Here is a 12,570-nt window from a genome sequence, read left to right as displayed (position 1 = left end):
ATGTGCGACAATGCGAAGCCGATAGAGTTCTAATGGACGAGAAGGGCGGCTTCCGAGCTGGACGGTCGGATTTGAAAAGAAAGAAACCCGATTCGGAATCCGAAGCGACCGAATCGCGGAACGAAACGAAACTTCGCGTGCTTTCTCTTCAAGGAGGACTTTCTCAGGGAAGCCGCCGTCGACTTCTCTTCGCGACGTGCCGCCTTTCTCGATGAACCATATACGCGAAAACTACCGTCGTTGTGCAGCTCGAGCTGCACCTGGCTGCAGACACGGTTGCGCTGCCTTCTTTTGGTTGTTCGATATTCTCCGAGTATGTTGCAACCATCTTTGTGCTTTTCGTGGCGATCTCGAAGTTGCTTTACGCTGCGGTCGGCTCGTTTCAAGATCGTGACGATGAACGTAAATAACGTCGGTTGGCGAGTTGTATTAAGGAGAAAGAAGAGGGATAAAAAGTGACACGCCGTCGTTCACATTCCCTCTCCTTCATTATCTCATCTCGGGAGTGATACGAGAGAGAGAGAAAGAGAGAGAAAAAAAGAAAAAGAGCGAAAATGAAAAAAAGAGATAGACGTGCGTGCGAGGAGGAGTTGCGTTATAAAAACCGTAGACGATGACTACGGTCGCCGAGACAAAAGACGAGACCCGCCAAAGTTACAATGCGAACGTTTAAACGGGTTCCCGATACACTCCCGAGAGAGAAAGAGACACGTTCAATGTATATACCGAACGGCAATTAACGGTGCGACAGCAGGGTTAGATAAAAAAAAAAAGTTTGTTAACCGGTTTGCCGCCGATACGGAAACGAGTTTCTCAGGAGCCGCGATTATGCATTTTCCTTATATGTAACTCGTTTATGCGCTTTATTGAGGCGGTGCGCGTGGCGAGCAGCCCTCGTGGTGATAATGCGCGCGTTTCTTTTTATGTTTTCTTACTCTCCGACTCTGATTTAATGAAGCCATCTGAGGTATTTACGCGCGTTTCCGGCCGCCGTAAATTTCACGGCGAGCTAATCTCTTTCTTTCTTTCTCTTTTTCTTGCTTATCTTGTTACTATTAACTATATATTCGTCGCGATATATCAATACGTCTTACGGAATGATAACAATCTGCAATAATGTGAGCTCGAGCGTGAAAAATGTCTTAGCGCCATATAAAACGGGCGCTCAAGTACTCTCTCTCTCTCTCTCTCTCTCTCTTCCGCGCGCGTTTCCAGGCCACGGAATCTGTCTTTAAAATTAAGGTCGCGAAAAATTCGCGCGGGATTTTTCGCGTATGATTTATATACCGAGGGGAACCCCCCCGCCGTACGCGCGCGCCATTTTTTTCATCCCCCGCGTTTCGCGGTCGTCTAGTTTTCGACGTACGTTACTCAGCGAAAGAAAGTGCATTAATTTCCATCGTTGGACTTTGACGTGCACGTGAAGAGAGATCCACTCCCGACTATTATGACGCGCAGCATTTTGACTGTGACTGATGGCGCCTCATTTTACCCCTTCGCGCGTAAGTTCTCTCTTGATTCTACACACGCACGCATCTCTCTCTCTCTCTCTCTCTCTCGCCTTCTTTTTTCGCCACTCCTCTCTTCCGTCCTCTTTTCTGCGCGCGATATTTATACGTATGTATATGTGCGTGTGTATCTCTCGTGACACGGTAATTCCGTAATTACGACAAAACAACGTAAGGAATGCCGACGAAATGGCATCGCGGCTCATTAGCGATAAAGCGGGACTCTCTTTTTTTATAAAGATTTTAATTATCTCTCCGTTTTGAATAGCTCGGCGTTCTTTTTTGTTTCGTTGTATTCGCGCGTTTGACATCGCGAATATTATGTATATTACGTATTATACTTACGATATAGTATATATTATATTATATTATTATATATATTTTGTTTTATATCAAACTTCTCCGAGGCAATCATGTTTGTTGATATTACGTGAAAATAATTATGTTTGAACAAGTAACTTTTAACGAGGGAGAGCGGAGAGAAATTAATTTGGATTTTCATGAAATGTACGATTGAGAATGAAAACTCTCGTGTGATCAGAATGCATTTGTTAGAAAGATAGATGGAAGGGAAACGCGAACGAAGCTTGTAAACAGCGTGTTTAAATACGATATATATATTTTTTGGATCCGTTTAGAAACAGTTTTTTTTTTTTTTCATACGAATCGTGTATTTTGTTTTTTTTGTTTTTGCATTATTCCGAGATTTTTGTGTATTAGATGTGCTAAAAATACATAGCATCGGGAAAACTCGATGGTGTAAATTTTGTTTGCGAAGTATTATCTCGAATAAAATATATCTGCAATTCTCGAAATATAAACTTTTTTTTCTTCTTTTATATATTTCTCTGCGCGCGGCGCTTGAAATCTGTGTTAAATGAAACTGGAAATTTTTTCCGAGAGAAAATTGCTTTGCCGAAGAAATTCTGCTGCTAAAATATATATATATATATATATATATATATATATTTTTTTTTTTTAATAATAATTCTTGTACGTTCTTTCGAGCGCGCACACATGCGTGCGAGTTATTATTTAAAAAATATTACCCGATATTAAATCGAGTAGTTAGTATTACACGACCGCACCACTAACGAGCAACACTGACATATTAATCCGTCGCGTGTTATATATTTATGTTGTGTATTCACTATTCTCGAGCAATGACAAATTTCTGCGAAACATTAGATTTTTTTTCCGCGAACGAACTCTTGAGACCCAAGGGGGAAAAGGGCGAATGCAGAGCGCCGCGAGGGTGTCGGCGTGGTGACGTCGTTGCGCGAGATGACGTTATCGAATGCAAAAGCCTCCGTTACACGGTTATCGAACACTTTTCACATTTTCCATCGCGCACATTCGTCACGTCGCTCTCTTTTTCTCTCTCTCTCTTGCTCGTTCGTACTCTTTGCGCACGAAAATAGCAGCAAATATTGTCGCCGTTGTTCTTCCGTCAACGCGTTTCGCGAGTGTGTGCGCGCATATGCCCGCATCTTTCTGAGGATACGAACGTCTGTACGAACATGTACGATTCGATGATTCGACAACTCGCAGGGAGTGTAAGTACGCGTCTCATGTTCGCGCAAGTCGCAACGACGACGAGTAGCGAGTCGCGTGAGAGAGAGAATCAAGTTCGGCCAAGGTTGAGAACCGTCATGGGAGCCTGGGTAATAAAATGAGGGCCCCTGCTCTCCCCTGGGGGTGGGGCCCCCTCGATAACCCATATTGTACCCCCCATCCCCTCGTTCTTCCCCCCCGAGTTCGTCCCTCGCGCCGCCGCCCCTGGCCGTATATACTCCGATCGGCCGGAAGAGTTTTGTCCGGGCCGGTCGCGTCAGAGAGAAATCCCGTCGAATCTATCTGCGGGCGTGGCGCGTGTCCGAAATTTCTCAAAAATGGTGGTCATGCGGTTCGGAATTTTCGCGAATTTTCGATATAGGCCGCGTCCACGTAGGCCGCGGACTTGGGCGCGAAAAGGATTTTCGCGAGAAAATCGAGAGGTGGAGCGCGCCGACAATACTTTCGCGGCGACGTATATACACGATCATATACCACCCCTAGTCTCCCCACACCCCCCTAACAACAGTGGGGTGGTACAGTCCCGGCGAGAGAGCCGCCGGCAACCCCGGTGTATAGTCCGCGCCGCCAGTCGGAAACGCGCGAGAAATCACAAAACTGAAGAATGAACGGATAGGATGAAAAAGGCGGATTTTGACAGTCGGTTCGAGAGGAACGGATTGAAAAAAATGAGGAATCGAAGCTAATATGATTTCACCGCGTTCGGCTTTCGATGTCGCAAGTATTCGCGAGAATATTCCGCACATTCGCGCGTTTCCACTCTCCGTAAAAAAGACATGTGAGACACACACACACACACACATATGTACTCAGTTAAATGCTATTACATAAAAATAAGTAAAAAAATAGCGCTTTTGAATATATCAAGCTCGAAAATTTTATATTTTTTTTTAGAATTTCGTGTAATAATTTTGCGCAACGCTTCATCCAAACGTAGTATCAAAAATATCTTTTTTTTTCGAGAGAGAAAGAGAGAGAGAAAAAATACAGAATTCAAAATTCAACAGATCCAGATTATGTCACAATCGTATCAGATTTAATTCCTAGAAATCTAACGAGAAAAAAGGAGCCGTAACGTATCTGTACTTATTTTTTCACGAAAAAAGAAAATTCAAGTTCGCTCTCCGTCCGCGCGTATTTTAGTGCGTGACACATTATACTTCCGTCTTGATTCTCTGATAATCGTGGCTGTTCTAAAAAGTTTTCCGGTGTTGGTATACAAAGACACGAGAAGCGGTCAAGCCGGTAACAGCCGTACTTAGCGTTAAACGGGCGTGTACGGTCAAGAATTTGGGGACAAGGGCAGGAATTTCGGGAGTTTCTCTCCGGGCAAAGCGACGAAAGCGGAAAGGGCAGCGAGACGCATCGCGGTCGGTTTTCTCGAGAATGGTCGACGCGGCCAAATCGATGAAAAGAAATTTATTCGTCGCGAGCGCCGGCGGCGGCTTTAAAATACGGCGTCGGCGTCGAGACGCCACCAGCGGCGCGTCGCGTCGCGCCTAGCTACCTGGCGGAATTACATTCGAATTCTTTCTCGTCGTCGCGCCGGTATGCCGGAATCGGACTGGAATTCGGGACGACTCTCGACGTCAAGCATTTTTTCGGGCTGAAGCCGCGGCGAAAACGCGCAGCGTTGCGCACACACCCCGGTTATTACACGAGATCCCGGGACGCGACTCTTCTCTCTGCAGCTCTCGGCCAACCTAGTGTGCGGTGGGCCTTTGCTTTTTTCCGCCCCGGGACTGTCCGGGGCTGCAGTTCTCTCTTTTTCTCTCTCTCTCTCTCTCTCTCTCTCTCTCTCTCTCTCTTCCTCTCTTTCCGAGAGGCAAATTGAATTTAACTCCGCCCGCTAATACGAGAGACCGTCGAAAAAACGCGCGCGGCGGGAACGCGGGAAAATCACGCCGCGATTTATGTCCGAGCGCGCCCTTTTTCCTCACTCGCCGCCTATGAGATCTTCCTCTCGGTCCCTTTTGAATGTGATATTATGCACGCCGTGGTGTTTTAATATAGCGGTCCATTTTAATGAATAGAAAGGCGCCGCGGAACTTATGTCGCGTTTTGCTTGGCGAGGGCTTTTGTGCTTATTAATTCGCATGCTTCGAATTTATTGTTTAGGGAAATGACTCTCTCTCTCTCTCTCTCGGTTGGAGACAACATATATTTCGTAGATCAGAATTTTAACTGCATTAGACGAAAAATCTAAGAGCGAGAAGATTGCAATATTACATCTATGCGGCTAAGCTAAAATAAAGTCAAAGAAAAATAAAAGAAAAAAGAAATAATAAAAAGAGAGAATTGTTGAGTTTTTTTTTTCTTCTAGTGTGTGTACCATGTATAAATGATATTTTTTTTGGTATTAAAAAACATGCGTGTCCGTAATAGAATAATATCTTTCTGCGGGCGGTTTTTGTTAGCGCGAACAACCGACCGTTGTGCTCGTCGTGCTCGCTATTCGTACATTGCGCGACGACCATTGCAGTTTTCGCTGTTATTAACTTGGCTGAATGCAAGTGTACGGTGTACGCGTGTGCGCGACTGTCGCTTTTTGTTATTTCCTTGTCATTCGCGTGGGGACACATACCTACAGTGTTCACGGCGGGGAGAGCCAATTTTTATTGCGACAAATCATATTGAATTTCGACGGTTTCGCAGCGAGGACAGATGCGAAAATTTCTTGCGCACTGTCGGAAGTGCGGTTTTGTGTAAGGCGAGAGAGAATTATCGGATGGAATTATATAGGAATTATACAGGATCGAAATAGAAAAAGAGAGAGAGAGAGAGAGAGAGAAGAAGAATGAGACGGAACAGGCGGACGAACATGAGACAGTCGAATAATGAGACTTGTAAGAACATAATTTACGAATAAGCACGCGTTAATTTATGCACAATAACTGTTTATACATATATTATTATTATTTATAGAATAATGTGAATGAAAAAAATCTCATGCGTGTGGAAACACTGCGAATTTATTGACACTATCGGTTGTATTTATGCGAATAAATTTGTGTTCAGACGTTCGCACAATGGTTCTGCAAATATTTTTCGCATTTCAAATAGTCGTTAATTAATTTCGCCTACATTAAAAAAACCGTATGTTTTATTCTATCTGCGTAGAATTTTGGACCGTCGTGCGCGAGAACACGTCGATAACGTGTAGCGTCCGCGGAGCGCGTGAAAAAAAAAAAAAAAAAAAAAAAAAAAAAAAAAAAAAAAAANAAAAAAAAAATCGCGCCGACGGAGAAACGTCGGAGAATTTAAGGAAACCACCACCATCCGGGGAGGGATCCGCATTGTGCCGGTCGAAAGACGTACCCGAATGATTAACGAGCTGTTAATTACTCCACTGAAATATGTATGACGGGCGTTAAACTTTCGCGATATTCGACAGTTTTGAGAATCGCTAAGCTACAACTGAAGGGCCTTAATTATGTGACTCGGAAAACTTTCCCGATTTTATCTTGCTCGCGACAAACTTCGAGTTAAGTCCATGACAAATTCGATTCTTATTTGCTCGGACGAAAATTAACGCGAAATAAAGAACTTATTGATTAAACGCGTCTGCCGAAGATTCGTCCGAATGATTTTTTGCGACAAAGATAATTCTCGAAAATACTTGTATGCGTCACATCGCTCCATCGTTTAACGTAAGAAATAACATCACACGAGTTCAATTTTCCTCATAGCTCTCTGAAAGCTTGAACTCGTGCTACTACCTTTATGTACACCGCTCATATGACACTTATTACACGTTTGTCGGAATAGATCGTTACATGTGCGTCGAAGCGCATGTCACTCACATTAGAACCGGAATGACGGGACCCATATTGCGCGCGCAAATAGTACTGGATTTCTCATCACGTCGTCGGCCGAACGATTTGGCGAAACGAATACGGACTTTCGCGGCAATTGTCGGCTTCGATCGGCCTCGCGAGACATTTTTCTCTTCAACGCGCGGGGCGGCCGGCCGGCCGCGCGCTCTATTGAATATATCGCCTATTTGTCGAGGGAGGTAACAACGTCTTCTTCTTCTTCTTGCTCGTTCGTTCGCGCTTATCGCGCCGCCCGTTCCGACGACTTTTCCTCTTGCCGCGTTCTATCCAGGGCGCGCTGCTCTCCTCCTTTCCGCGCGTCCCGGGACTGCAACCGCGCTTGCCAGAAATATCAATTTGCGCGGGAGTGGTAACAGTTTGCTTGATTTGGCACGGTGCAGCTTACGTCCGAAATAAATCACGGCGAGTGCGATGTCGGGGTGCCCGGAAACCGATTGTCTATGCGGGGATTTGACGTGAGTATAGCGGCGGAAAGGGAGGAGCGGCAAATTCGACGTTCCCCGGCGTACGCGATATCTCATTTCGACGATTCGATGTCTTGCTCGTTATTGTCAGAGTTCTTTTTTTTTTTTTTTTTTTTTTTTTTTTTTTTTTTTTTGCGTCCGATCGATAATAACTCGATTAGAGAGAAGTGTGTGCCTCTTTATGCACACACGCGAGGAAGGTGAAACAATATTTGTCTCTGTTTAATTATTCACTTTGAAGTCGGCAGTAATGTCGCGACGCCTCGTTCTGTCATCGCGCGCAATAAAGCCGTCTTTATCGTTGAATGAAAAAAAAAAATTAAAAAGCATCTATGTATCGACAACCGCGACGGAACAAGCGCGCAACAATAAGTTACAACGGCGAACGATGATAATTGTTAACTCCGACAACGAGCGTTTTATTGTGCAAAAGAAGCGTGTACTCTCCGCAGGCCACGCGACGATATCCGTCGAAATGTATCGCACGCGTGTGTGCGATACGAAATATAACAATTTTATTTACAATAATACACAACATTTTGCACGCTTGTTTACGCATTTCGATAATGAAAATAGACACGTCATAATCAAGAAGGTATATTCGCGAATGAAAATTGCGCGTCCGGACGATTGACTTGCCGCGATCTCCGGTAGGATTCGCGCGAGCGATCTCGGCCGACGAAAGTCAGCGATGACAGTAGGTTTTTCGCGCGCGGCAAGTAAACCCCGGTCGAGAAATCGAGAGAGCCACACGCGGGAAAATAATAATAAGAGGAGCGCCCGCGGGAGGTTTGAAGGTACGTGGGCCACAGGCGCGAGGGGATTGGCGGTGGATGCATAATTGAATGAAAGCGTGGCGAACAGAGCCAAGGGGTAGTTCCTACGACTGGGAGGGGGCGGAATGCTATAATTTCAAGCCAGACAGTCATGCGTTATTCAGCGCTGAGGTACAGCCTCCCTCTGTCTCTTTCTGTTCTCTCCTCTTCTCTGCCTTTTCCGCGCCGTCCTTCAGAAGGAGGAGAAGGAGGAGTGAGAAAGGGGTGTCATCTCTTCATTCTATCTCCTGTCCTTTTCATTCCGCTGCGCCTTCGTCACTTCTGTCCTCCGCGTAACTCCTCGCAACCCTTCGCTTGGCTTTCACCCTTTCTCGATCGTTTTCGATTCCGCACTCACGGAATAAATCGGCGCGCGATAATAATCAACGCGAGGCTAATTCCTTCTGTGTGTTTCTCTGTTTCTAGGAAAGCGATAATCACTGGTGGGAGTCCTTCGCGAACGAATTCTTCGAGGAGGACGCCACCCTCACCCTACAGTTCTGTTTGGAAGACGGACCGAAACGATACTGTAAGTGTGTCTCCGATTACTTCAAGAAAAACAAGACTAAAAAAAACTGTCGGAGAAACCGACTGTCTCAGAGAGTAATTATTTTTTTATTTATATTTTTTTACCTTCATTATGTGAAATATCTTATTTTACTTTTTTTTTTATAGTTTTTTTTTTTTTTTTTAAACCAAGGTGACATTCCTGAATAAATTCCTCCAGCTATCTGTTCGCGTCATCCGCGCTAATGCGTCCGATAATCATGTCTGCCAGTGCGAGATAATTTCTTGCATCTTGGCGATATCGCGCGCGACCCATTGTCGTCGATACTTAATCGCCGGCGCGTTTCGCGCACGATAGATACTCGCCGTCCTCCCGTTCTAAATAATAACGTGCCACCGCGCGGCAATTTTGCAGTCGGTGGATTTTAATGTCTGTTCTCGCACACATCGTCGTGAGGATATACGACGACAACGTGATTACATGTCTCGTGGAATACGCGTCGTGTTGTCACCTGGGTATAAACGACAGGCTCGCCGCGCAAGTGAGAGACGCGCGGCGAAACAAGCGCGATAATGCGAAATGCATTTTGCAATCGGAAAGAAAACGCAGTTGCTCCAACAATTATTGCGCGTTTCTTTAAACGCAATTGTAATTGGTTGCTTTAAGTATCATCGATCGGTTTCAAGATAAAGTTGTGGATCTTATCGCATCTCGTTTTTTTTTTGCAAAAAAATAAAAAAAATAAAAAAAAATAAAAATACACGTTTATCGTATTTATTTTGTAAACTATTCTCACCTTTATCCTTTCAGCGATAGGAAGGACGTTAATACCTAGATACTTCCGCTCGATATTCGACGGCGGAGTGACAGAACTTTATTACACACTGAAGAATCAGAAGGAGTCGTTTCATACTACCACAATATCATTGGACTGCGAACAATGCACGATGGTCACGCAGTACGTAAAGCCGATGTTCGTTAAGGTACGAATAGTCCTGTAACAGAATTTTATTATATTTAATATTGTATATATGTGTATTCGAACTAAATAAAAATAATTGAAATAACTAAAACAATAAATTGAGTGGAAAAGTAGTAGTAAAACTTTCGTGGTTTACGTGATCACAAAGTTTATTTATTGCAACATATAATATGTACGCAAACGAGAGAGAGAGAGAGAGAGAGAGAGAGAGAGAGAGAGAGAGAGTGTGTGTGTGTGTGTGTGTGTGTGTGTGTGTGTGTTTGTATGTTTGTGTAGATAACAAATAAAGATTGCTATTTCAATTCGACTGCAAAAAAATGTTGCGAAGGGATATAAAAGGGATTAAAGTTTAATTGAATTTTCGTAATTTCCGTGAAACTTTGTTTCCCGGCTTCAAGTTCTCTGTGAACTCTCTCTCGCGACGAGACCGGCGTTGACATGCGAAATCAAGCAGACTCCCAAAATAGACGAGACAGATATTGTTATGCAAAACTCATTCCAGGTGTTAACGGAGGGTAGGTTAATATTGGAGTTCACCTTCGACGATCTCATGAGGATAAAGTCATGGCACATGACGATAAGGACATATCGGGAGCTTATGCCAAGATCTGTCGTTGGCATGCAGCAGGACCCGACGATGATCGAGCAGCTCAGCAAAAACATCACCAGGCAGGGCATGTCCAACGCTACTCTCAACTACCTTAGAGTAAGTGTCCCACGTTGTAACAATAGTCATAAGTGACGTGTTGACTCTTACAATACACGCTTGACGATGTACATACACACGCCCACGTTCGCGAAAGTGTATCTCCGGCTATCCGGGTTACGGATCCACCTTCTCGCTGCGCTCGGAAGCGCTTTCACCGGAGCGCCCGCGCAATTTCGCTGTGTATCCTCCCAAAGCCGTTTGAAAAGCCTGTCGATTGTTACGTCGGCTGCGGGAAAGTCCTCGTCCATTGTTGGACCGGTACATGATGTTCGGAAACGGCCTGTCGTGAATAGTTTCTTCTCGCGGATGGAGAGTCTCACCGATGACAAAAGTTCATGCGTAATTTGCCGGATAGATATCGTCGGCGTGTGAAATTTTCTTCAGTCGTTCTTCAAATATTATCGCGCGATCTTCGTGTTTTGAATAGTATTAATGATTAGTAATATCAATCAATCAACAATATTAATTAACGAAATATAATGTTTCCTTTTCGAATTGCTACTCGAATGTTTGATCATGTTCTCACATTGACGATTCTCACTGTTCTAGTTGTGCGTGATCTTAGAGCCGATGCAGGAGCTGATGTCGAGGCATAAATGTTACGCGTTGTCACCTCGAGACTGTCTGAAAACGACCTTATTCCAGAAATGGCAGAGGATAGTTGCCCCGCCGGGTAAGAGAGGTAGACGAACAGTTGCTTTACATGAGAAGCACCAGCCAGTGGGGAAGTTGAGTTGGCCGACGGTCCTAAACGACAATGAGAAATCGGGTTTTCTGCCGGCAATGTTGTTGATGTTGTTCGCCGGTGTTTTCTTTCTCGCAATCATCTCAAATTCCGTCAGTTTGTTCGCGACAAATTGGTGGAACGAGAAACGCGTTATTAACCAACACCAAATATATACTAGCTATGCCAAGCGTGTTTCTCTGTAAAGATTTTCTGAGTGTCCAAAATACAAATTGTATTCGTGAGAGAAACATAGAAATAGATCTAATGAATACACATGTCTATATGTCTTGTTTATCGATGCATGCTTGTGCTTGTACAAGTCAGAGACCTTTGATAATGAGAAAGGTCCACAGCTGGGTAGTGCTCTTTACGTTTATCAGTGTGTTAGCTACACACGTGGCCAAACGTGGCGCAGCGTCATGCTCACGAGTTGTACGTTCTTCTTCAGAATCGCAACGACCGGCCAGTAAAAGAAGAAAGAGGAAGGGTAGTACTTCCGGACCGGGAAACAATGCGCCCCCTGCGCCCAGTAAGAAGAGGTCACCAGGACCAAATTTTTCCCTAGCGTCGCAGGTAAATTTGTAAAATTTAGTCTTTAATTTTATTGTACAATATGTATGTCTATGAAATAGTCATTAACTAGCGCTTTCTTTAGGACGTGATGGTCGTGGGGGAACCTTCTCTAATGGGTGGGGAATTCGGGGATGAAGATGAACGATTAATAACGAGGTTAGAGAATACCCAGTATGATGCCGCGAACAATCTGGACCCCCATAGTCATGATACGGCAGGTGGTCCACCGCCGCATCCGCATCAGTTCCATTCGGAACCGACGCCTGGGAATTCATGGCCTCCAGATCGTGGTCCCGGTCCACCACAAGGCGGTCCTGGAAGCCAGGTACCTATCGTAAAACTGGAACATCCTTCTGAACATGGAAAAACTTAGGTTTGCGAAGTAATAAAGTAAATTGAATAAACATAAATGAAGCTAGGTTTACAAAATAAGATGTAAATTTGCAAGTGTTTAAAAAATGTTGAGGTTCAAACGATATAGACAACTAACTGTTATTTATGAGCATAGTATAATACAATTTAAGAGTTTAACTAAACATTATTTTTAGGGCGTTCAAGGTGGTCAAGCAGGGACGCCTGCGGGTGTGCAAGGATCCCAAGATGCAAGTCAACAACAGCAGGACAAAAAGAGCCCCGCAGTGAGCCAGTGAGGCCAGGAGTCCCCGCGCCCCCCCACCAGGGGGCGACGGGGGCGCAGGCCCAAGAACGTGGCTCCCTAGCGGGGCGAGAATCTTAGCCTCCCCACTGCCGCCGCCTATTTGGCCTCCGCAGCCGGCTCCGCGACTGGCAGGCTGTCATCGCATATACTTCCGGCTTTGGCCTGCCAGCCCGGTCTGCCAACAGCAACATCGGTAGCAAGTCATCATCATCCGG

At 44.8% G+C, this 12,570-nt stretch overlaps 1 protein-coding gene across 6 annotated transcripts in view; it reads left to right on the top strand.

Moving 5' to 3' along the window:
- Positions 1-12,347, top strand: part of LOC109856561 (LIM domain-binding protein 2) — a 131,423-nt gene extending 119,076 nt beyond the window's left edge. For 2 of the 6 annotated variants that reach the window (XM_020431958.1, XM_020431956.1), the window contains exons 4-10: positions 8,625-8,727; positions 9,517-9,689; positions 10,191-10,394; positions 10,947-11,079; positions 11,573-11,697; positions 11,780-12,022; positions 12,246-12,347. In XM_020431958.1, the coding sequence (XP_020287547.1) occupies positions 8,625-8,727; positions 9,517-9,689; positions 10,191-10,394; positions 10,947-11,079; positions 11,573-11,697; positions 11,780-12,022; positions 12,246-12,347 (1,083 nt within the window). Of the gene's footprint in view, positions 1-8,624; positions 8,728-9,516; positions 9,690-10,190; positions 10,395-10,946; positions 11,080-11,572; positions 11,698-11,779; positions 12,080-12,245 lie in introns of all 6 variants that reach the window. The other 4 variants (XM_020431957.1, XM_020431962.1, XM_020431959.1 and 1 more) reach the window with 3 other exon arrangements.
- The last annotated feature ends 223 nt before the right edge of the window (positions 12,348-12,570 follow it).

Source organism: Pseudomyrmex gracilis, unplaced genomic scaffold, assembly GCF_002006095.1.
Source record: "Pseudomyrmex gracilis isolate BER0280 unplaced genomic scaffold, ASM200609v1 scaffold_123, whole genome shotgun sequence".
NCBI lineage: Eukaryota > Metazoa > Arthropoda > Insecta > Hymenoptera > Formicidae > Pseudomyrmex > Pseudomyrmex gracilis.
This window is presented reverse-complemented; position numbering and strand designations above follow the sequence as displayed.